This window comes from Asterias amurensis, chromosome 4 (genome assembly GCF_032118995.1).
Source record: "Asterias amurensis chromosome 4, ASM3211899v1".
Classification (NCBI taxonomy): domain Eukaryota; kingdom Metazoa; phylum Echinodermata; class Asteroidea; order Forcipulatida; family Asteriidae; genus Asterias; species Asterias amurensis.
Window position 1 is genome coordinate 16904794 of NC_092651.1, and position 26912 is coordinate 16931705.

General features: G+C 39.0%; 1 protein-coding gene across 1 annotated transcript in view; it reads right to left on the reverse strand.

The window, feature by feature from the left end:
* Positions 1–3690: 3690 nt before the first annotated feature.
* LOC139935946 (uncharacterized) overlaps positions 3691–26912 on the reverse strand; it is a 119012-nt gene continuing 95790 nt past the window's right edge. Inside the window, exons 7-18 of the mRNA XM_071930595.1 lie at positions 24646–25440; positions 20433–20558; positions 19800–19861; positions 18487–18589; positions 17736–17821; positions 16230–16330; positions 15056–15126; positions 14150–14257; positions 13433–13503; positions 12882–13011; positions 12418–12582; positions 3691–11867 (exon numbers count right to left, since the gene is read on the reverse strand). Of these exons, the coding sequence (XP_071786696.1) occupies positions 7872–11867; positions 12418–12582; positions 12882–13011; positions 13433–13503; positions 14150–14257; positions 15056–15126; positions 16230–16330; positions 17736–17821; positions 18487–18589; positions 19800–19861; positions 20433–20558; positions 24646–25440 (5814 nt within the window). The 3' untranslated portion in view covers positions 3691–7871. The remainder of the gene's footprint in view (positions 11868–12417; positions 12583–12881; positions 13012–13432; positions 13504–14149; positions 14258–15055; positions 15127–16229; positions 16331–17735; positions 17822–18486; positions 18590–19799; positions 19862–20432; positions 20559–24645; positions 25441–26912) is intronic.

Below are 26912 nucleotides of genomic sequence, written 5' to 3' on the forward strand. Positions count from 1 at the left end.
TAAAACACTATTTGGATAAACGTGAATTTGAAAATTGGATCATTCTGAATGCATTCCTCTAAAGATAATATAAATCCAATGTCTTGTTACTTCGGTACATGTTCCTTCTTGTAGAATAAAAATGTATTCGTATTCTTTAAATATCAGAGGGAAAATGTACACAATGACCTCCTTTGGCTGCTGTGCAACTAAGCTTTAAAGACACTGGACACTATTGGTAATTGTAGTCTTCACAGTTGGTGTATCTCAACGTATGCATAAAATAATAAACCTGTGAAAGTTCAAAGTTACGATATATTAATGAAAGAAAAAAAAACACTCTTATCGCACCATGTTCTCACGAAGTTGTGTGCGTTCAGATGCTTGATTTCGAGACCTCAAATTCTAAATCTGAGGTCTCGAAATCAAATTCGTGGAAAATTACTACCTTCTCGAAAACTACGTCACTTCAGAGGGAGCTGTTTCTCACAATGTTTTATACTATCAACCTCTCCCCATTACTCGTAATCAAGAAAAGTTTTATGAGCACAATTATTTTGAGTAATTACCCAATAGTGTCCACTGCCTTTAACAACATCAATCAGAAATTGGTCTTCAATGACATAAAATCTTTTGAGGGAGGCATAAATATGTCAAAATAATGTCAACTTACCAAAAGGTATATTGCAGAGGTCGCGGGTTCGAATCCCACCAGAGTAATGTGCCTTTGATTTTTTTTCTTCATAGAACTCAAGTAAATACTGAGTTTACAATTGGGAGGTTAGCTGTACGTTACGCGAGCAAAAACGTGAACGTGGACGTCAGAAAATGTTGTTGTTAAAATCGCACGTTTAAGCATACGTATAGTTACCACTTCTCACGTCAGAAACGTACGTGCAGACGTCATATACATGAGCATGAAAAAAAGCCCAAAGTGGTGACGTCACATAGAAACGACACATTTTTCTGACGTTCACATTCACGTTTTTGCTAGCGTAACGTGCAGCTACAAGAAAACATCACTCAGGCAGTCAAAATAGGTTGAAACTGTGATGGTATTAAGTAAGTTTATGGTGACACCATGTAAACATATCTTTTCTGTGAGTAGTGGTGGCTCTGAGAAGAGCCATGTTTCTGATCGATGTTCCGTGTGCTCTGGCCGTCTACCGGAGGAAAAAAACTGTAATGCATGTAAAATGACCGTTGAAAGTGGTCAAAAGCTAAGTCAATTCATCATGTATTTTATTTGACGTTTTCTGAATTTTCATTTTTCATGCAGGGAATTTGGACGGTCGTAGGTGGCGCACTTATCACCTGGACAGTGAACGCCCAACTCATCACGTTGTCCATTGAGTGGTGTATTAAGTATGCAAGAATTCATGTCTACATATAGTAAGGTAAGTGAAAAACGAACATTGTTTTGTTTTGTGACTAATTGTTCAAATTGGTAAACTTAAAAACCGGTAGAAATCATTTAACAATTATAATTTTTGCATTTAACTTACTTTTTGACCAAAAAGTGATGATGTTTTTGACAAACCCGTCGAGGCCTGGTTTTTTATAATTTACCTCGACTTCGTCTCTGTAAAATTATCAAGAACCATGCCTCGTTGGGATTAAACCACTAGTTGAAAACATCTTCACCACACATGGATTCCCTTAAGTTGTATGACCACATTTTAAAATCGCAGCTGTACAATATGACACGCGATCACAAAAATTAGATATAACTCATTCTCTGTTTCGTACAAGATCGAACTGAGTACGTCGTTGGTCGATTTCACAAAGAGTTAGGAGTAATATCCTAATTTATAAGGCTAGTCCAAGGAAATATTTAAAACAAGGCTAGTCCTAAGTTAGGAAGAGTAACTCGTTAGGAAGAGGAAGTCGTCTTAACTCGAGATAGGACTAGTCTGAACCCAAGATTTTTTAAACACTGAGTGTACCCTGTACCGTTTTGACCGTCGCTGTGAATCTTCGTTTTAGTATTAGTTACAATTTTATGGAAGTTTTTTATAATTTCCAGAGCCAAATGTAAAAAAAAACTGTAATTGGGCGACATAAATAATTATATGACGCACAAGTCAACTTATTACATGTACATGGAATCTTGCAGAAGGGGTCCTTTATGGCATAACGGGCAAGATTCAACTAAAAGATTAAAAAATTATTAGCAGGCAAACGGCTTTTTCATGAACATTTAATATGTCTGTCTTTATATTATGAGACAATAACAATTTTCACGACCAAAGGATACGTTCATCTCGCCTTCAGATGCCCTGGGGCAGAATAAGCAGCTCAGTTAAAAACACTTTTCTAAAAAATGTGTACGTGTTTTAGCAATAAGCTTTTCCTAAGCTCTATCAGTAATTAAAAAATGGCAAATCTGAAATAGGATCCGCAACACTTTGATTTGCATTCACGCATAAACCGTGTGCTCATCCACCCATTCTAAACAATCAACGGCTACCCAGAAGGGCGCTCCCGGTCGGCAGGGTTGGTGCTAAACAACATTCTCAGAGAGGGCAATCGCTTGAGAGAATTGGGTGTTTGGTTTCCTTGTCTTGCGGGAAAAGAATTAATTTATAAAAGGAAAAATACTGAGCTGAAATGGTTGGGGATTTGGTGAACCCACATCCCCCTCTGCGTTACTAATAGTATAAGTGCCTGCTTCCCGGCTCTATTGACTGCCTCACAGACTCTTAAAAGGAAGGTACACGTTTGGTAATTACTCAAAACAAATATTAACATAAAAATTGACTTGGTAACGAGCATTGGAGAGCATGTTGATAGTATAAAACATTGTGGGAAACGACTCCCTCTGAAGTCTTGTAGTTTTTGAAAAAGAGGTATAATTGCTCACTAAAATAATAAGAACTTCTAGCTAGAAGTCTTTTATTCCTATCCGAAAACACACAAAATCGTCCAAGCAAGGGTATGTTTTCTTTCATCATTTTCTCGCAACTTCGATGACCATGTTGAGCCCAAATTGTCACAGGCTTGTTATTTTATGCTTATGATGGGATACACTAAGTGAGAACACTGGTCTTTGACAATTACCAAACGTGTACAGTGCCTTTAAAATGCTGTACACATAGTGTCAGAACAGACTACTGGCCAACTGATGTCATGTAATGCAAAAAACTGTACTGGAGATAAACAAAAATGTATACAAAACTATTAACCATTGCCATAAAATAAATTGAAGGGTTTATGTTTAGTGGGTACGGTTTTGAACCGTATCAATTGAAAACCTTTTGCAACAAGAAAGGCGTAACCAGAGGGGTGTAGCTATAGGTACGAACCAGAGGGTAAATTGGTGAAAGCCCCTCCCCTCCTGCTAAGAGAGAACCCTTGCTCTGAACCCCGCACAACCCTCTCGAAATATTAGTGCGAAAAAATGGACAAATGAATACATTAATATACCAAGCCCCCAACTATGGCTTTGCCCCTGCTCGCCCCACCCCAAATAATCGTGTATCGTTGCGTTACTGCACGCATGGAAATTGAAAAAAGGAACCATCTTAAAACTGAAAAATGTCATGACTAAATGTTATTGACTAACATCGAGGAAAAATCCGTGACCTAAAACATTTGCTTTAATATTATGACAGTTGTTTTGCCATTGTGAGTTAATAATTATAAAGTCCCAGACAAAGCACAGAAGTAACAATTCAGAGTCAGACACATTAACTTCTTGATATAAAACACATCCCAACCATATTAATACAGTTGGTTCAATATTGGTTTATTCATGCATTGTTGTCCATTAAATATACATTACTTTTAATAAGTTTGCATAAATATATAAAGTTGTCTTAATGACATAAGTTGCGGCCATTTTATTATAAATATTATTCCCGACCTTCATAAATCAAAGCAACGGTTGTTGTGAGATTAAAAAACAGTTTTTAAGCAGCTTTAAAATATGGCTTCATAGTTATGTTATATTTAGAAAATGAAGAAGAATATTTACACTCCTATACAAATATTTTGTGAAGATGAAGATGCTAAATATTCAATATAGTCCCAAATAGTTCAATTAAAAGGACCATGTTTTCAAGGTAGACAAGCAGAAACTTCAAAGTAACAAAAGTTACAGGTGGTTTTGTATTGTCTCATGAAACCTTTTGCGAACATGTCCTGTTGGTTGGGCGTGTTGTTTGTTGTAACTCCTGCTGTAGTTCAGAGGCTGTATTTTTTCTTTCTTTTTCGTCGGCGACAAATATTTTGTTTTACCCATTACAACAATGTGGTTGATAAGCAAAGTGTAATAAGTACATTTCTGATCCCTGTGAAAAGGGATCGGGTTAGTGCAATTCTTACACACTTTATTATTTAAACAATTTGTTTATTATAATATTTTGTGTTTATGAATGCCTTTTATCCCTACCTCTCGTCTGGATCAAAACATAACAAATACTAAGACACTGTGTTTTCTTTGGTTTTCCTCGACCCAACATTTTGGTTCGCCTCAACCCCATGTGAGTTTTTTCAGGATTAAATTAACCATTGAGGTTGGAAGTCTGTCGGGCCCAAATTCATAAAGATGCTTCACAAGCAGAAACTTTCGCTTAACAAACCTCTATACTTGGTAAACAAAACAAATCATAAATGGTACATCTGAATTGGTAATTTGGGTAGTTAAATTTTTCTGGTAAGCACATTTGTTTTTGAGCTTTAGAAACTCTAAGGAATTTTGAGAAGTTCTCAAAACAAATAATAATTTACATATGTTCATCATTGAGTCAAGTACACTATTGTATTATTTGTCTATACTTTAATTATTTTGTTTACTGTCTAGAATACTTTAACAACATTAAAGTACCTTTCGTCGTGATATTTACACAAAGCTAAAAAAACAAACCTAAATAAAACAACGATCTTCAAACATAAATCGCCTTGAATATATGCTTCGAAATAAATATCCTAATCTACTCCAAATTATCTCTACACAGCTCTTTCGATAACTTATAAAAACGTTTTTTGTTTTGTACAATAACAACATGGTGTTTTAAATGGACTTATCTTATATACTGATCATAGCTTAATATAACTGCTTAAAACCCGTGTAAACCCTAATAGAGCATAATGGCATACAAATTGTCGTATATATATGTAGCGTTTGGTTTTTTGTTTTCTCTAGTCAAAATTATGTGGAATTAAATAATGACTGTACATTCAGCAAAATAAAGGTTTTGTACAACAAAAAACGGTAACTTGAAGAAACACATTGTATGTAAAGCCCGAGCAAAAACAAAGGTAGTGTTGCTGTCAAAATGGAATATGTATAATAATATATAACGAATAAAAAACATAACATAAATGTTCGGTATAACGCAGGGAAACATTTCTTCTACTATACCCAATACAACAAATTAAAGGAAAATAGGTCTGTACATAAAACAATGGTAAACAAAATCTGCCTTTCCCAAAATTCCTTGTCATGAAGTACACAAACATATCTGCATAGTGCACAATCGCTCGCAATCTTCTCGAAAAGTCAAATTTTTGACTCCCATAAATGGCCGACAGTGTTAGTTCGCACAGTAATAGGAAAACCACGCAATTTCGAGGCAAATTTGTTTGGACTATTGTAGTCTACTTTTAAAACATCTTTCCAACAATGTGCATTTTATAAAAAACGGTTACAAACGATTTTTATAGACCAACTCGTCCGATCCAAGGCAACGTGTTCCTTTAAGGGCCTAAATCAATGCTTTTCATTGTCTTGATTAAGCGTGACATTATGCGTACTAAAAACCCACATGTTCCTAAAATTGATTTGCAGAACAAAATCCAATAGTATATAAGCTGCAAACGATATAGATTTATATATTAACTCATCTGAAAAAAAGAAATACCCAAACAACATTTCTGATACTTCATGGAGGAACAGGCAACCATTGCCACCATACCTCTCGTCATTTGCATATTCCTGAATAAATTACAAAAGAAATATAAATTTGCCTTTTGAAGGAGGTCAGTGCCGAGGGAAGAGAGTTACCTTTAGCCCAAGAATCAATTTAATATTTCACAAGGTCTGACTTGTTTTCTTAATACTTCATATTGTTACTATTTAAGAGCCAAATACAGGACAATCTTCCAGACAGTTACACTCCTTCTTTGTAATCGTTTAAAGTACCGATTTGACAAAATACATTAAGACTACATTTCGTATTAATTTTGTGTTTAGAGCGTCGTGCATGGTCATAAGAATGAACATTATCTTATCATGCGTATATCTTATAGTATTAATTGTTTTTACTCATTTGTGAAGATGTTGGTTAAAAAAAAAATTGTAAATTATTCACTTTTATTTAGATATTACTTTAAGGGGTGCTTTAATTCTTCTTAAATTTATTAATCCAATTCTAAACATTTTAGGCCTATTTACTGTTTCTTACTCGCCACTCTGTTCCCGAGTTGAGTGGTGAAAATGTAAACCATTGTTCACACAACTATTATAACAAAACCACAAATCATCCATTGAAATCACAAGACACAATCATCAGATTGTAATAAATAATACAATTAAAAGAAAACAATATTATAGGGTATTTAAACGAATTTGTCTTGAATACAACTGCTGTTTTTCATGTCTTTTTTTTCTTCTTTTTAATCTCCAAACCACCTTTTTACAGAGTGTACACCATTTGGTAGCTGCTTAAATGCAGTGTACACTATTAGGAATTACTCAAAATAATTATTGGCGTAAAACCTTACTTGGTAACGAGTAATGGGGAAAGGTTGATGGTATAAAACATTGTGAGAAACGGCTCCTTCTGAAGTAACGTAGTTTTCGAAAAAGAAGTAATTTTCCACGAATTTGATTTCGAGACCTCAGAATTAGAATTTGACGTCTCGAAATCAAGCATCTGCAAACATAACTTCGTGTGACAAGGGTGTTTTTTCTTTCATAGTTTTCTTGCAACTTCGACGACCAATTGAGCTCAAATTTTCACAGGTTTGTTATTTCATGCATATGTTGAGATACACCAAGTGAGAAGACTGCTCTTTGACAATTACGTGTCCAATGTCTTTAAAAGGTTTTGGTGTTTTCTGATCTGGAAAGTTCCGTTTATTGATAAAAATCGACTGCATTCCAATGGAAATGTGTGACTTTCAGTGGCATTTTCAAAGTATTCAAGGTGCTCGATTTGAACGTCTAAAAATTTTATGAAGAGAGTGCATTGTTAATGTGTACTTCCATTCAAGTTGACACTGTGTGGAAAACGTCGGTTTGTTCTTATTTTGTTTTCGGATTCTGAAATTCTACCATAAGACCTGAAAGTGAGCCCGGTGGACAATACTTTAAGTATTAGTTGATGCATAAACTTACAGAAACTAGGAAGACAGGGGAGACGTGCTAACCCCGTCCCAACACAAGTCACGACCAGCCTGCTGTTGTCCCTGCTTCATATAAATGGTCGACTGCTTCGCATAATCTTGGCAGCACAGTAGCACAACATATGCAGATTACAGCAGGTGAAGATATCTCACTTTCAGGGCACAATTTCATAGAGCTGCTTAAGCAGAAAATGTTGCTCGACATGATTCTGCTAGGCAGATTGTTCGTGTGACATGTAGCTTGGCTGGTAACCTTATTCTGATAAGCACAGTTTTGGAAGTCCATGTACATATACAAGGGCATACTGAGTCTTCTACGTTGAACATCCAACACTGCATGAAATCTGTCCAGCATAGAGAATCGACTGTAGAGACAGAGCAGCTGCACAGCCTGCGAAGGTCAAGCAGAGCACACCTCAACGATGCGCCCCAAGTCACTTCAGCTGCCCTTTCGATACTCATCGAAATGCCTGTTACGACATACTCAACTCGAGCGACAGTAAGCGAGACACCAAGGTTGTATATTTTACCTAGTTCAACGCTCATCTGAAGGTCGGCTTATTGGCTTTCTTTGGACTCTTTTCAGCGGTAGAGGGAGCTGTTACGGTTGCCTTGGCACCACTAGAGGCTGATTTCCTACCGAGAGAAACGGTTCGTTTCACTTTATTTGAAGACTTTCCGAGTTCATTCAAGGAGGAGTTGCTGTTTGCAGCGCCGACTTCCTGCAACGAATCTTGACTTGTGTTAGGTTTACGACCCAGCTTGTGCATTATTTTACTAAGGGTGTTTTTGCTGGATTTCTTCCCAAGGTCCTCGGGCAAGCCACGCTTTCGAGCCTCTGGTGGGAGTGAAAGTGTCGATCCACGGTCGAACGACCCCAATGAGGAAGTGTCGTCCATGGAGTCTCGGGAGACGGAACTGAGATTTAGACCGGAGTAGAGCGATGAGGTACGTGGTACCTGAACGGGTAAATCATAGGCGGAGTCCTGCTGCTCGTGGGCCGAATCTCCGTTTTCAGGCGATTCCCCTGAGCGAACAGAACCGCCAAAAGACCCGTTGGAGTCAGCGCTTGCGTCCTGGTCAAGATCAACAGCGACCATGCTCGGGTCAACGGTGTGAATCTTGCTTCCCTTCATTCCTGTTTGCGGAGTGGTCCTGGAATCATCCATATCACTAAGGCCAAAGCTGGCCGACCCCATCTTCAGAGGGTTTTTAGGGGCTGCTGAGGCATGCACGCTTCCAGGTGATCGGGTTCCCGACCGTGGAGTTGCATGATTCTTAGGCAACCATATTGGTTTCCTCGCTGGTGATGACTTCGCTTGGAAGCTCGCAGATTTTTGAACCGTTACCCTGGCACTCACTACTGACGCAGCTGATCTGACATTGGATCGCTCAGCGTGTTTAGGTGATGCACTTGAGCTACTGTCTTTCGAATCTGTACTGGCATTTTCCCCATCATTACTCAAAGTGTCAGTTTTCTGTTTTCGCTCAGTAGGGGTTTCACCGACAGACTTTGTCTTTTTAATGATTGTTTTTGTCACTGGTTTATTTGTCTTAGCAGCTCCAGCACGCACAGAGGATCTCGGTCCAGTGCTTGACGGCACTCTGTTTGACGCGGGCAGCGTTCGGCGTTCAGGGGCAGACCGATTAAACGGACTTGTTCTCGACACCGTGGATTTGGTTGTATTAGCTCTCGCTGCCACACTGGAGTTAGGAGATCTTGTTGTTGGTGGGAGCGTCCTCGTGCTAGCAGTGCTTCTGAAGCTGCTGTTAGACGCGTTGGATCTTAGACTGGAAGCACGCGGTTTGCGGTCCGAGTCAGTACTGCAGGAAGACGCGGCCGAGTTGGATCGACTGACTCTCGTTGATGAGATCAACCCACTCGGTGACGTTTTTTTCTGTCTTCCGTATCCGGATGAGCTGAGAGAAGAGTGACTGGCAGTCGAGAGTGTCGACGAGTTGCTCTGAGATGATTCGCGTCTCTGTCGGATGTCGGATTTAGAGTCAGAACTCTCCGTGACGGGGAGAGACTCAGCACTGGTACGACGTGCCGTCCGAAGCAGGGCTCTCCCGGCCATTGAGGAGGACGGGGACGATGTGGAAGTGCGTGTGTTAGTCTTCGCCCGTGGGCTTGTTCTGGCAAGAGACTCGGTAGCACTCGTTCTAGGTGATGGACGAGTTTTAGTTGGTGAGCTTCTCTGAGTTGTGTTTCCTGGCTTCGGTGTTACACCAACGTTCGTCCGAGGCACCGTACGGGATGATGGGAGAGTCTTTGAAGGTGTACTTTTGGGTGAAGCTCTACTGGGAGGAGATTTGTGAGGTGATGATGGAATTTCGTTCGCGTTTTCATCATTGAGAACTGGTCTGGATTTCACACCAACTTTCTGAGCTTTGCCAGGATATTGTGCTCTCTTAGAGACGGATATCTTTTCTGATTGTGACCTGGCCACAGCATTACGCTTCTTAGGCTGATCTTTCAGAAAATACATGTCCTCGTCTGTTATTTTATACACTGTCTCAGTTTCTTGGCTATCTGATATTTTCCTCTCTTCGCTTTTGTCATCCTCGATGTCCTCCACGCGCATGTCGTCTGGAGATGACACCTTCATGTCGAGTATATCGCGTCGAATCTCAACTTGTTGTTGATCAATCGTTGCCCACATCTCGTCCTCGTCGAAGGCCTCGGCAAGAGCTTTCTTCTCCCTGTACTTGGCACGGATAGCCTCCAAGCCCTTCATGCGAGAAGAGTCTGCAGATGTTTTTCTTGGGGAGCCAAGCCCGTCGTCCGTTTCGTCCACACCGGCCATGATTTTCTCGATTGCCCGTCGCTCCTGGTGAATCTTTAGGCTGTATGACTCGGCGTAGCTCTCTAAGCCGTTGGCAAGTCCGGCTTCGATCGGTCTGTCGAGGAAGACGGTACTTCCGTGGTCCTCGTAGATTGCGGCAGCTTTCCTCCTCTGAGTCCGTTCCTCTTTATGCTTCGGAGTGTCCCACGTGAAGCTATTCGTCCTCCATCGTGAGTATCGCTGCTTTTGGTTAACGTCTTTGTCATTCGGGTCATCCCTGGAACGATTTATCTCCCGGGATGTCAAGTGTGACTCGACGGTATCCAGAGCAGCTTCAACATCAACCGCTTGGACTCTGCTCTGCCAGTTGGAGACTTTATCTTCCACTGAGATTTCACCATCGTCTCCTTCGCCTGGCAAGGTCGACTCAGTAGTTGACGCGAGAGGGCTCTCAACCTGTCTCGTGGCTTTCCGAATTTCCATGGCAGCCCGCCGGACGTCCGAGGTATTCAACTCACTTTGGCTCCGCCTTAGAAGTTTCCTTCGCGCAGGAACACCGTCCGTAGAACTGTTTGTACTGCTATTAGATTTAGCATCGTTTGTTTCGGTTTTATCTCCTCGCACCGTTCCGTTGAGTTCCATATCTTTCAATTCAGGAGGCTCAACTCTAGTGAGAGGTGACTGGTCAGAGTTTACTTCCTGTTTAACTTGTTTGATGTCCGTTGCTACATTGTCCATTTGTTTCACCTCTTGTGATTCACTATCCACCATTAATTGACCATACTTGGCAAGGCGGTCCTTTTTTATTTCGGCACTGGCTTTATCAGTTCTGCTTTCCAAACCGGAGTTATTCAAAACATAATCCACGTCAGAGTGTGATATCTCACTTCTTGCTCTCCTAGTGATTTTCAGAGGCGCCATGGGGTTTCGCGCACTGTCTTCCCTCATGAGCTCTCTGATTCGCTCCCTCTCCTTGGTTACTGCAAGCTGAGTGGCCACTTTCCTAAGACTAGCAGATTGTTGCTCAGTTTCTACAGTATCCGCATTTGGAACATCGCGTCTAGACTGTGGTGGGGAGTGACTCGGCGAATCACAACGTTCTCTTGTGTCAATCGAGGTCAAGTCGATGCTCTTCCTGTTGCGTCTACCGCTCCTCCTAATGCTTCCATCTCTCTTCAGGCTCTCAAACTGCGCAAGGGCCTCGCTGTCGTTTCCCTGGGCCAGCATGTCGAAGAGTGAATCATCATCTGCCGATAGAGGGCGTGGTGCTTGCGATCTCTGTCGCTTCACCACGAGTGTGTTTCCAGGAGAGTCTTCCTTGCTACTTGTTGAGCTCCAAGTACCCGTACTGTTAAAGCCACTGTCACTGTCATCAACGACTACTTTAGGGGCGGCACTAACCGCCTCAGCCGCGCTCTCGGTAATCGCATTCAGATTCTGCTCAAACTTCTGCTTGGATCTTCTGAGTGAAGAGGCCCTGACTAAGGGGGAGCTTGGGTCGCCTTCCAGAGGGCTGCAAGGAGACTTCGGCCGGGTGTCTTCTACATCTATCTCTGGCTTGGCCTTACGGGATGAGATCCCGATCTTTCCAAGAAGTTTGTCCACGATGGAGCTGGACTCCTTCCCGCCAGGTAGGCTCGCACTTCTTGTGATTTTGGGCTTGCCATCTTTCTTCTTGTGGGACTTCTGCTCCTCTCGTTGTTTCCTTCTCTGCTCTGACTTGAGATCTTGAATCCGCCATGTTTCGTTTTCCTAAAGAAATGAGTAAGAAAGAGAAATATAAAGTTCAGTTACCTCGATAATAATGACATCTGCAGCAATATATTTGATCGTCTGATTGTGCAATTTTTTTCAACCAAACAAAGGCAGGTTCTCTAAAAGGTTTCAACTGTCATTCAGTTAGTAAACTTTTCACAAACAAAATGCGTTTTTCATCAAATACCTTTTCGGTAATTAAACAAACAAAATCTGTTGAATGTTTCAAAATAAAATGGGTCTTGTAAATTACTTATTCAAAGTACATCCCTTCCTCTAAACTTAGCCCACAAATTTGTTTGTGGCGGCGAATGTCTCAACAGTTAGGACACATGTTTGAGTCCCGCTCTAGTAAAGTTGTCTTTGCTTAACCCCAAATTATTTATGGCTGCGTTTTTACAAATGTATTTGAAAACTTTTAGTTCTATCAGCAGAACAACTAAATGATATAAAAGCAGTCCAGAACAATGATCTAATCAATCTTAGACCCAGAGCAGCCTGACCTAAAAGTGTTAATCGAATAAGAGTTTGATCCAATTGAACTTACCGAAACGGCCTTCTTAAATTTCTGGCAGAATATCTTGAAGGTTGTGATACATTCCTCTAGTTTAAAGGTTGTGCTGTCTTCACAGAAGTACTCTGCAATGCTGACTCGCATCCTCTCAACAAAGGATAACATCTCCCGGACTTCGTCTGTGTCATCACGGGCAGTCTACAAGAAATAGAAGACAACTTTTTAAAGTCTTATTCTGAGAGGAAGGTTGACTTACTGTTGAAAAATTTTGGTTAGATGAGCTGAGACATTTATGTTAAGGGGAATGGACGAGAAAGTGTAGATTTGTTGATTTAATGTACAAGAGGTTTTATACCATTTTTGTAAAAGAGGAGTTTGCTCATGATATAACTCTGATTAAAATCAACTCAACATCAATGAATGCATGGGTCTGTCTACATTTTTAACCGATGTTTTTCTGAAATGTTCTTAATTTGTTGAGAAGAAATATTATGTACCTTAAGGAAGACCTGGATCTGATCCTTGACTTCTGCAATGTCTTCATTGTCCTCTGCCATCTGAGACGCAATCACGGAGACTTTCTCATCTAGCACCTTAATGTCGGCAGCAAGCTGATCTATGGAAAACCTGAAGCAAAGATAAACAACATATTTATTGTGGTTGAAAAGATAATTTTAGGATTGTGTAATTTTTCATGGGTACTTTTTTAATCTGTTTGAAATGTCTGTTTGGGTGTCTCTTAGAATTCAGTCTTCACGATTCTGTGCTGTCCAATTTGCTTTCCAATTTTATTTTTACAATCTGTGCAGTTCGTTTTCTGTGGTGATCTTTTAATGACCATTGAACTTTTCGTAACTACAAATTGTATTGCCATTTTAACCTGATCACCATTGGAAACCGAATTGTCTCTGTTTTAAAATTGTAGACCATCTAAACAATAACTTATATAATAAGTGAACCTTTAAAACAGCAAGCTTAAAGAAGCTGCTCATTGTGGTAATGAATTGCTATAACTTGAATCAGATTTGGATTTTCTAAAACTACATACCTGGAAGCTTCTTCTAGATGGGTCAATTCGTCTGGGAAGTTGAGTAAATTCTTGTCCTTTTGTTGTGCTTGCTGCGAAAAAGATGTACATGAGATGTTTTTAATAATGGCATTTTAGTGTTTCTTTTTTACTAGATCAAAATTGCAGTTTAGTAACTGGCTTCTTTCTCAAAAGCTTCTGTTTTGGCCAACTTGTCAGTGTTTGGGCCTATTTCAAAATGTTAAAGAATGCACACAAAACATCTTTTTGTAGGCCTACATGCATTTAAAAACACCCCAAAATGTATATAACGATTTGGGGTTGAACAAATATAAGTTGACTAAAGCAGGATTTGAACCAACGACCTCTGACTCACCTTTTTTTGCCAAAATAGGGAGACCGGCAGCATAGGGCTAGATAACTTAAAGGGAGACTTTCAAACGCTAGGTGGCAGCACTTACCGGGTAAATTTCCATTGTTTGCGTGGTTCTCACCATGGGCATAATTCCTTGAATAATGGCTTTACCCGGTAAGTCTGCTGCCACCTATCGTCCAAGAAAGTCTCCTATTGGTTGAGCGCCAGTACGTTTAACCGTATAGGTTGCTGGTTCGAATCCCATTCTAGTCAATTTTCTTATTTCAACCCAAAATCATTTAACAATTTACCCAGTCAGTCTTACATGAAGGTTTCTAACTCAAACAAATTGTAAAATATTAAACACAAAGCATTATACTTACAGTGGCAACATAGTGCATTAGATTCATTCGTGGTTTGTTGGCTCTTGTCTCCACTAATTTCAACAAAGAAGACACTTTGAAACCAACAGCGTTTCCAGCATAGCCACCCTAAAGAAACAAACAAAGTTTTTTTAAAGTTTCAAAAACAAAGAAACAAACAAATTTCATGAATGTATTGATTAAAAAAAAGGTAATATATCGATTATCGGTTATTAAGGACCGACCTACCCACATTTCGATAAAATAAAAAAAAAATTGAAACATGATAACTCTGAAATGCCTCCAGTATTTAGTTTGTTATATAATGTTGTCGTCTGTCTCTAATTAAATACCCACACACTAATACCTCGGCAACGTAAAGTCGATATTTCTCAGAACATGACAGAAGGAATGTTAACAATATATGTTTAATTGGTGTCTGCATTTCCTGTGATGGAATTAGATTCCCCATGACCTCCCTCAGTAATAAAATTGTTTGTGCCGCCGGTAATAGGTTTGTTTTTAAATAAATGCTTAACAACCGACTCCATTCGGAATAGTCAAATGTTAACCAAATCAAGACACTCAAGAACAAAGTACTACCGCATTACTTCGCAGCCTCAAATGAAATAGATAATTAAGATCAGTTGGTTTCAATGACTTGTCCTGATGGCTTAAACAAACAACTTTGTAATTAATAGTTAAAGCCATTATACACTTTCGGTACAGAAAAAAAAATTCACAGATTTACAAACAATTTACAGGGTTTACAGAAGGTAATGGTGAAAGACTTCTCTTGAAACATTGCTCCATGAAATGCTTTACTTTTTGAGAAAACATTAAAACAATATAAATTCTCGTTAGCGAGAATTACGGATTTATTTTAAACACACGTCATGACACGGCGAAAAATTTGATATCACTTACAGTGTTAAGGAAATTGCCAGTCAGGAGAACCAGATAAAGAATTTCTCTCAAAGATGAGCTGGACAGAATTTCTAGAATTTGGAGAAAGAAATGAAAACGAAACTTTTTTAATATTTATCATAATATACCGAGCATTTGAACTGTTTCATTCTTTAATAAAATAAACAGGACAATAATATCAATACAACAAACGATTTGTGTAAACGTAAATTGCAAGTTTCAATTATCCTAAAATTACTTTCATCAAATTATGATGTTTGCTCTAAGACATAAGAGCATAAGACATAAGAAACTTTATTACTCTTCAAAAAGAAGAATAACCATATAGCTCGCACATATTTAAAAGCGCAAAAACATTGTAATCTAATCCATGTGAAACAAATTGTCTGTATGAATATCTTAAACACTACATTTACTTTGTACGCCATAACACTGAACTGATGTGAACCTCTCTTCGCACCCCCCCCCCCCATTTCTCAGACACCTTTTATAATTTGTCGAAATAGCTTAACATTAAAAAGATAAACTATCGTATAATGTCTCATTAATAATTTAACTGCGGTGCTCTGTTTCCGTGAAATAGTCGCTGAGCCTTGACGGTAGGAGCTCTGCTCCAATGATCCATGTTCTTGGTGTTGTAAATTGACAGACAGTTATCAATATTGCATCACTCTTCATCACTACAGTTTGGTCATAGCCGCAAGTATGTAATAATAATAATATTGGGTTCTTAGCGCACATATAGTACCTATACAGAAAGGTGCAAATTAGTTTTCTGTCAGCCATTTTGTTGGGTTCCCTATTGACCAGTATGATCTTTGCCCAATAGTAAACAGGTACCAGTCTTATTTCCCGCCAGCCTCAGTTTTGTCGTGCTTTTTTTTTTTCAAAAGAGGGGATCCATTGTGGCCGAGACTCATAGTTATATCCATGCATGAGTTATTTGAACTTTTTGGGTCGAACCAATGATAACTGCTTGTCATGTCTGTTGAGCTTGTCTAACCGTTTTAAAATTTACTATTTCAATAATTTGAATTCAACGTAATTCTAACTCTGGCAACAAGTTTGAGTTTTAATTTAACCATTAATAATTTTATAATAACTTTAACAACAAAAAATCATAATAATTGATGGTTTGTTTACCATAGTACATTAGCTTCAAATCACACCATACCTTTGCATGCTTCGATGATACATCCAATGGATGGGATCAGGTAATCCATGTTAGATGCAAATTCCTCCTTCAAGAGCATACTCTCTACTCTTAGTTTATAACTGAGAATAAAAATACAAAACAATTAGCACGACATTTTCTTAACTTTAGTCTCCGACTGTTTATATAGGAAGGGAGGGGAAATAAGTTTACATTATGTCTGGAAGCGCTATTGGTGATGATTTAACGAATATATATAATTTTCTTTTTAGTGGATTGAGTACAATTGAATTGTAACCTACCCTGCATTTTAAAGAGATAAGAGATCATCACATCAATATTCCCGTTGGCAGATGCTTCGAAAAGCATCGAGCAAAACAAGATAACCACTTTTGTTTACGTGGTTATAAAACAGGTGTCCCTGTACTGACTACACGAGCACTTAACATCATTACCGTGAAACACATTTCCCAGCGAGAAATATCTTTTGAGACCTTTTCATGGAGTTGAATATTGGCGATTTTGAGTGAGATTACCCCCAACCCGATTGATGCATCGCAAACCGAATCTCATATCGATATTTCATCACTCAAATCCCGTAGGCTTCCATGGCTATCAAGGTTGCACAACGGTCAATTTTGTAAACTGAAATGAGCTGAAAATGTCAAGGGAAAGAAGGAGGTCGGACACCATTTTTTTTGTTTTTTACAATTTTGTTCCCGCCATAAAGCAAGACTTGCGGGACAATATTGTTTTTCGGTATGGCATGTACGAGATTTACAGGCTTAATTTTAATCCACACAAAATGCAGAATGTTGATGTGAAGGTTGACACTTCATTAAGAAATTGCAATAATATCCCAACCTTCAAGAGAAAAATTCTCTCGTCTCGTAAATTAAACTTTGGGGGACATGGGATTATATTGCCCCGGGCGAAATGGAAACCTGTTTCAGCGTTTAGGCTGTGGACCATGCATCGGTTTTACTCCCCGAAGCCATGTTTGCAAAATGCCAATACATTAGGTGTGATAGATGTTATACTTGTATTGGGGATAAAGAATAGTTTTCACCAAAAGTTACATCTAATAATTGTGAGAAGGTCTACCATGGAGAAAGAACAGCTTATTTAAGCTGTTTGATTTATTTATCTTTGATGACATTATTTGGTGTTACCCATACACCCATAAGCACTGTATACTCAGTACTTTCCCCGAGTTTTGTGAAACAAAATCACAGGTATTACTCGCTTGGGATTCAAACATATGACCCTTTGCCGATCTAGAGCAGTGTCATACCAACTAGACCACCGAGATTGTGTTGATTGTAAGTGTGTAAAACTGAGTCCGTGCTCTAAAGACTTTTAGGAGTGTTAAGAAGAGACTGGTGGACTCGTAATTTTAAGGGAACGCAAGGGCTCTTTTGTTTAATCTCTACTTTACGAATACTGGTGGTTTTGTATACATGAATAGGGGGAAATCTTGGGAAAAGCACCAGTTTCGCAAAGTTCAGCTTCATCTTTTAGACTTACAAAGGAATATTGATGACCAGAGTGTAGAATTTCTCAGCAGGTCCTAGTCTTGACCTGTCTCCGTTGAAAGTATTTAGCATCTCAACCTGAACAGAGAAGAGAAAAAATGACACAAGAATATTATAAATATATCACTTTGGAAGGTATTCTTGAATTACGAAGATGAGTGGTAATGATGTTTGTGCTTAGCAGCTCTATAACATTGGGCACATGTATGTCTCGCGTATCGAGTAGACGGTAGGGTGGATTTTACGAAGTTATGCTGCAATAACAGAACATGTTTTCTGGAAACTTAAAGGAAGGATGCAGGCTGGTCGACTCGAATTTCCTCATGTCCATTGTATACATAACGCAGTGTTTATTGTGTAATACTGTTTGCTGTGTAAACAGGGTTAAACTTAGAATCCTTAATCGCCCAATGTTTGTTAACCGTTCATTTTGTTTTCCCTCAAAACACAGACAAAAGACGACCAGGAAATTCGGTGAAATGGAATGTACACATTGTAAACGGAAATGGCTGTAGTGTTATTGTTATCGCGAAGGCTCACATCAATGTTTTTATAAATGTGCCATAAATAAGTGAGAGACACATAGGCCATTTCTACCTCCATGCATAGGCCAACTAGTTTCTACATACGGTACAAAGAATCGAAAAGGTCAACCAAGAACAACGATCCCACTGTATTCGAATAATATTTTGATTGCCTTTAATGTGTACACAACAATTGCAAAGTCGATTCTTGTTACAAACCTCTTCGGATTCCGGGAGAATCTTGAGTAGACTCTTGAGTTTCTCGGCTCCGATGGCTTCGCTCTTTCCTTGTTTGATAAGCTTCACGATTACTTCATTTGTGCTGGAAAAACAAATAAGTAAATTATAAATATAAGTGAATTATAAAATAGAAATAATAATAATGATAACTGGTAAAGAACATAAATCCATCAAAGTAGTCAACCAGAGGTATGATTAGTGTACAACAAACTTAAATTGAAATGTAAGGATAAGCTAAGAAGAAATCAAGAACATGTGGTAGAGAAATACAATACAAATGCAATGTCTATTAAAGTTGATATAACATTGGATAAGGATTCACAGTGCCAACTGCTATCATTGTAACAGTGTAATGAATGTACATTCATTAAGTGAGTTTTTATAATGAAGTTAAGTTAAGCATTTTCTTGCATCACAAAATGGAAACCAGTGATAACTGATTTTTCCAGTCACGCGAATAAAAGTTATCAATAAACGTTTTCCCCTTCTGTCAATACACTGAGATTGATGTCAATGAACCTTGACATCATCAAGTCATGACCAATAGAAAACGCGCAGGTATAAGCGCAGTACACAGGATTAACCAGTCAACTACCTTCTTTTGACCTCCAGCCGAGGGCGCTCTGTTTAAATTACTTCATCATTATATTGTGCATAAGGTATAGTCGCCTAGCATTATTTGTCACGTTAATAAAGGGAAGGTACACTATTGGTAATTGTCAAAGACCAGTGTTCTCACTTGGTGTATCCCATCATATGCATAAAATAACAAACCTGTGAGAATTTGAGCTCAACTGGTCATCGGAGTTGGGAGAAAGTGATGAAAAAAAACCACCATTTTCGGACATGTTTGTGTACTTTCAGCTAGGAATAAAAAGACTTCTAGCTAGAAGTCTTTTAATATTTTGATGAGAAAGTTCCTCTTTTTCAAAAACTACATTACTTCACAGGGAGTCGTTTCCCACGATGTTTTATACTATCAACAGCTCTCCAATACTAGTTTTTAAGTTAATATTTTTTTTGAGTAATTACCGAACGTGTACCTTCCTTTTAAAAATGAACAAGGCTTTGCACATTTGAAAAGAAAGTACAAACTTATAGTTTTTTATTGAGCGATTGACTATGGCTTGAAGGCACCTGTATGGTTATATCATTTCTGAGTATTGTTTTCCTATAGTCTCCGGTGTCGCTGCCAAGTGTGAACTTGCACAGGAACAAACAATATGCACCCATATTCGGTGTTGTGTCATTAATGCTTGACTATGCCTTCAATCATAAAGAAAATTACAAACCTTTTAAACTGTCTCAAGAAAATGTTGACATTCAGACTCCGTCTTCCATCAAGAAGATTGATCTATATGAACAAAACGAGGGGAAAAAACCAGGTATGGTTAATAACTTTGATCAGATCGAGCATTGGACTTTTTTTTTTCACATGAAGCGTGTTTTGTTCATGGGGGCAAACACTCCTCAGGCACCGTCAAGGTTCTCTATTTGCCGATGCTTTGTGCATGAATGGACTTTGGTTATGTTCTTCGTGGGAAAACACCAGGCGGACACCTGTTTCTCATGTCCATGTTGCCAAAATGTTTATCCCAATTTCTTGACGTTGAAGAAGTACTTCCCTGTTGACATTCTTGTGGCCGGAGCATAGTCTTCAGTCAAGGTGGAGTTTTGGGCAAACTGGATGGTGGGGAAAAGAACTGCTTTCGATATATCATACAACTGGGTGTTACTGACGCCTTGATTAAAGGCTATGACAGGGTCAGGCCTGATTCTCCAGTAGAAATTTACAATATCCTCACAGGTGCCCTTCACCAAAGAGACAAATGCATTGGTGTCCTTGCCCTTTCAAAAACGAATCGTACGTGCCTGCAGGCTGCACTTAGTGTATGTAAAGAGACGATGAGTTATTTTTCACCAACCATTTCCATTGAATCTTTCTTCTTCTGCGTCTTTTCATCCTTGCCATCTATTTGCGTTTTGTTCTTCATCTGCTGGCAAAATAGCTCCTCCGCCACGTCCCAATCCACAATGATTCCATTCTGCATCTGGAGAAAGGAAATATTGCAATAAAGGATGAGACAATTCTTGGACATCTCTACAGACACAACATCCCAACATGTTAAGCTTTTAATGAGTACATTCTGAAGTACCAAGTCCCATTTCTGCTTTGCGTTTCTTTGTTTTGCTTGGTTTTGGGGTATTTTGGGTGGGGGAAGCGATAGTTTGGGAAAAGTAGAGTCAGTGAAATGAAACTGTGTTACGGGGGAGGAGTGTGATGCTGTAAAGCACACACAACTTACGAAAACAATTTTTTTTTTTTTTTTACATGGGAATGAGAAAGGGAGATTAGCTTGTAACAGCCTCTTTTTCTCTAGTCTTCTTCACATCTGTGACAAAACAGGAACTGTGTGCTTTTGGATAACAAGAAAAATAGCTCTTGCTTTTTGTCAAGGATTAATGTAGAGCGTTTTTCTGTCAAAAGAAATCGAAGCGATTTTTCTAGCAAACTACTGTTCCCCCCCCCAAAAAAAAAAAAAAAAACATTTCTGCAGACTTTTAACAATTGAACAAAAAATTAATATGATTTCGGGACTTGATCATAAATAACTGCTTGTAGACCTACAAGCTTCCCTCCCCCGCTTACAGTTATATTGGTGTTGACAGATTGTTTTTTGTTGACCTATCTTCATTCTTGCATATCCAACTTCTGATAATTCCTTGTTAAGTCACGTGTTGCTGACTTTAATTGGTATCCGTGTTCTGACATACGAGTTTAGCATTTCTGTTATTGTGAATTTTGAAAGGGAAAAGGCAATTTTTTTGCGATGCAGCACGCGTGACTTTCGTCTCCATGCTACGATGATCTGTAGTATAGTTGATTGCCCTTTTCACGGAAAACACCGACATTTGACAAAAATTTAGACAGGGAGCGGCTCGAAATGTGAAATATCAGAATGGCAAGGAGCCCATGCACAGGTTGTACCCCAAAAGTTAGGATTTATGTGGAATTTTAAATAAACAAATCTATATGAGACTAGACTCTAGACTTGCTGACAAGTCGTTACATAGCAAGAGGGGTCCTTTCGCCTTCATCTTGACCGACATTAATAGTGACTTGTCCACAAGTTCAAAATAACAAAGTTTTTGAATCTCCCAGTTTCTTGTCCCCAAACAGTTAGGTCATAATATTACTAGGTGATTTACTTTCTTGTAATGGAACACTCCATGCGAAAAGGGAAATCCCAAAAATAAATTGGCTTTTCATCCAGAGCATGCCATGATGTATGTAGTTCGGTCAGCACCAAATAAACGGGCGGAAGAAATAGGGACCAATTGTAGCAACGTTTTGGAATTTTGAGTGAATGAAAATTCCGGCCGTTTTCCAAACGACGCTTTTTGTTGTTTCGGGCTCTGTTTAATTTTTCCCCTTTTTTTTGCTAAACGTGCGCTTTCGTTAAGGCATGAACCAAGACGAAATCATGGTTTCGAAAAGGGCAAAAAGTACGCTTGTCGCTTATCTCAAATCTTTATCCAGTTTTTATTATATTGACCATAGAACAATTTACCACGGTTCAGTCATGGAAGACAGGCTTGTTTCCTTATCCATTGATTACAATGACATTAGTCAAAAAGGTCAAGTCGTGCCGCATATTTGGCTACCTAATAGGTGAATCATTTAGCATCATAGCGCCATTAAGATTTACTAAGAAATCTCATAAAAATATAAAACACCTTTTGTGTCTGTTTGTTTTTTAAATTTTATGACTTAACGGTCAAGATGTTCGACTTCCTTTTTATGCCCTAAGGTTGTCAACCTCGCATAATTCCTTGATGACTCGGTAAACAACATTATAAACACTTGGCACAAAGCAAAAATAAGGATTGAACCACCGGTGTACGAAGGTAAACTTGTGAATTGTTATTACACATGCTTTAAACTTGCAGTGTGTTTGGACTGGGGGGATTTATGAGAGGTTCGGGCAAAGCTGTTCCGGTGGTTTAGGGAGCGGTGATTCTTTGTAGCGGTCACCCAAAGCCCATTAAGGTGAGGGGTGGTTATTTGCCTTTATAGCCCACCGCAAGGCTCTGGAGCGATGGGATAAACTTCAGGGTTTTAGGAAGGGCCAAGTATACTTTCAAGTATGAGTCTTGGATTTGCTGGACCCGGGAGCAAGGTTCCCCACCCCTGAATGACAATATTCGTTCACAAAGTGCCGCAGCATAATGCTGTTGGTACATGTACCTATTAAAAGACCGTGTCAATGCGGTATTGGGGGTAAATTGCTTTAAATGCTGGAATGTGGAGGTGAAGCTTGTGGTTGTGCGGTCTTTGAAGTTTGATCTAAAGGCCTCTTGTTATTTTTTAGGACAACAATTGATGTTTGTTATTAATACAAATATGGATGGGATAGAAATTATTCGGTTCGTGGAAACGTCTTAGTGTTGGGTCGAAATATTGTTATTTTGTGGCAATAATGTAACATCAAGACTATAAGTAGGATATGAAACTTTGCATGTTGGAAGATAGTCATTACATGGTGTTACCGCAAACCTTTCTATATCAAGACTACATTTTCCGCATCTTGTCTTCATCTAATCATCTTGAAATATGTATACCCTAATAAAACAGTAAACAAGCGATGAACGATGTCGTCCAGCAAGTTTACAAAGCCAAGTATTTAGACTGAACGTGTTTGTTCACTCTGATGAAAGCGCGATTATGATTTGATCATGCTGGGGTAGCGAATATAAACTTGTATAGACCAATGATACTGTTTAACCGATTACTAAAAAGGGCACACACCACTGCAACCCAAACGCTTCACTGTTTTATATATACAGTTTTCTCGAAATTTAAAATGCATCAACCTTTGTCGTGAAATATTAAGTCTATTATTTCTCCCTTCAATTATTGATTGTATGAAAGGTTCGGAATATTCCTGAATTCCGGGCAAAACGCAGCTGGCTTGATTCATGTTAGAGAGACCTACTTCAAAAACACTTCAAAAATTCTACCCCAGTGGCCTCAAGTGACGTCATTTGTCCACACAGTTAACATGCGTTTTTACAGAGAGTGTTTTTAATAACAGGTATATTATTTTGACAGGAGCTTCCTCTGTTATGAATAAATCCCCACATTCCGCACAGAATGGAAGCCTTTTCTGAAAAAGCTGACAAAAACAAATGAACAACAAAACAGTTCTCCACGCGCGATTTACTCCAGCGACCATCCACGCAGAAAAATAAAAAAAACCTCTGAATTCACTCTCAGCGATTGGGTCAAGGCCGTTCGATCGCTATGACTGCATTTAAAAGAACGTGAATACATTCGTCATAATATGTGGGAGTGATATTTTTTAGGCTGATTGGTACAATGGAAGTTCCTCTGTTAACTATCTGGGGACGTTTTCTTTCTTGGATAGTTTCAATAAAAAAATAAGAGTATAGGCCCACTAAACTTTAAATACCTTCAAATCGAAAGCATGATTCAATTGGTAACTTGATGCGAGTCTACGCAATGAGGAAGTAAAAACAAAATCATTAATCGTGTTTTTTATCAGATTTGTTGAATGATGTTCGATATTCAAGAAAATCAAGTTTAATTTTTATAATAATTATTTCATATATTTTGTAGGTTGTAGGTTGACCAACTTATGTTGTCATGATCATTCCTGTATTTCGTACAATTTCATCAAATTCAATAGGTTTATAACTGTGTATGGGTTCTCCTTCAAAACATATGGGACTGATTAATCTTTCGTTCAGAATCACCTGATCTTTACTGATTTAATAGTAAACTTTGGATTGTGAAATCAGCTTTTCAAATCTTAGAGGTTGACCCGATTCCTGCTTCTTTGGGGTACGGTATATAGGGGGGGGGGGGGGGGGCATGTGCCCCCAAACAAGAGCCGAATATAGAATATTAAAACAGAACGTATGATGTGGACAGAAGCTGCTGCAACAGGAACATGACCTCGAAACTTTATCAGACTCTGAAGGAGGCCTGAAAACAACATCTTTGACCTAAATTCCGGATATGACCTTCCTGATCTCAAATACACGCTGTCAAAACAGTTCTCATTTTGGCGACAAACTTGCTAATAACAGTGTGTTGATTTTAAGTCAACTTACCTCGTTGACTTTGGCCCATATGCTGTTCCCGTTCATCACTTTGTGCGGTGCTAGCTTACTCCAATTCAGAGTCCTCATTCTCATTTTGGGTTTGACACTGGGTATCGCTGATGAGCTTGGTATAGATGGTGCTGAGTGATAGCTCGATAGTCCCATCCCACCCGGTGGGGGTGGAGGCACCCCACCAGGGGGAGGCGGTGGGGGAGGTGGTGGGCCTACCCCGGGTGGTAGAGGAGGGGGAGGAGGCGGTGGGGCACCTCCTAGTGACGGTGGTGCGGGTGGAGGAGGAGGAGGAGGAGGAGGTGCGGGGCATGACTCCATCTGTGAGTTCCTCTTACCAAACTCCCCATTAACCGCATCTTCATTAACCCTACATTGACTGTCATTATGTATTCCCATCCTACTGCTCTCCGGTGAGATTATTGCACTTTGGTCTAGACTTCCAGACATTCTCTCTGTTGCTGATGATGTACCAGTCCTTTTCCTGTTTTCAAGAGGGGGCATGGTAGTGTCTCCACTCGACCCATGAGATCCCACCACGTTACTCTCCTCACCACTAGACTTTCTGCTCCCACCGGTCTTCGACTTCTTGTAAGAAGCGACAGTCTTGACGAGCTCCCTCTCACCAACCTTGAGAAGTTTCTCGAACTGATCCTTGTTCTCCAAGAGGACTGCCTTGTGGACGAGTTTCTCCGCAGCGTCCCACACGGTATCGCTGATTGGATTCGTCGGCTCGATCTGGAGCAGATGTTGTAGGATGGTCAGGAACGGCGTCACGTGTGGGGTATCACACACCTGAGCAAAGACAAGAAATGGCGGGAACAACAATGAGCGTTGGTAATCGACAAAGACCAGTCTTCTCACTTGGTGTATCCATTAAACATATGCATAAAATAACAAACTTGGGAAAATTTGGCTCAATTGGTCATCGAAGTTGCAAGAGAATATTAATGAAAGAAAAATCACATGTGTGTACTTTCAGAAGCCTAATATAAGGCTCCAGCTGAAGTCTTTTATTATTTGAGTGAGAAATTACCTCTTTCCTAAAAACTCCGTTACTTCAGAGGGAGCCGTTTCTCACAATGTTTTATACCATCAACAGCTCTCCATTTCTCGTTTACCAAGTAAGTTTGTATGCTAACAATATTTGAGTAATAGCCAATAGTGTTCAATGCCTTTAACTGTTGTTGGTGAAGGTTTGCATGAGGATTTCGACACGAGTTGTTTTTGAACAACAAGCAGGAACCTTCATTCTTGGTTTAATTACTTCCCGTTTAGGGATAATGTTGGTTGTAATTCCTCCATGGTTGTAACTACAATACGCAAACAGTCACCTAGCAGCAAACAATTCAATATGAAAGAACAATTGTTTGTTGTGGTTGCTTAAAATCTAAGGACAAATGAAACCATTGCGCTAAAACTCCAGCTCATTAAGCAATATTGAGAACAAAGTAAGTTCATGTGTACTATTCCACTCTTGCAGCAACGCGCAACAAAAGAAGCACTGCACGAAATCTGAAACGCACATATTCAGTGTCAAGAAGAATGCACGCCAAAGTTCCGTACACAGTACACAGTCACACATCCGCCATAAAAGGAAAAAAGCTAAGCAAAACACGGCAACGATTTAGAAAGTGAAAATGTATTTTTATTAGACAGCCTGACCATAATTAACAATCTCTACCTATTATTATTGTTTACATTTTTAATAAGACCCGGAACGGCATGAGCAATAGCAATGACATTGACACACCCAGACATTACAGCGCGCACATTCCATTAACCAAACTGCGCCGGCACTTGAACATTGACATATTGCCCATTCTCAAATATTATTGGATAAGCATGTATTTTTATAGAGAGAGTAATCTTACTGGTAGTTAGTTAAATATTAATTTAAAACTTGACAGTTTATCAACACAACCACATTATAATATAGATCAGTTACATAATGACGTAATGACAGCTGCACGGAATACTAGTTACCAGTCAACAAATAAATGATGGTGAATATTATACACAGGTTTCTTGCCTGTATATATAGTGTATATTATGATTCTGATCAATATAGCAAGTATTTACAACAAAGTGTCAATTTTGAGAAAAGTATCAAGACAACATTTGAAGATAGATCGGTTGACGTCATATCATGACAGCTGCCTATATACACGAATTACCTTTTTTTTACCAGTAATATATTTTTTTGTGAATATACACAAGTTTCTTGCCTGTATATTCGCAGCATTCTGATCAATATTTAATAATTA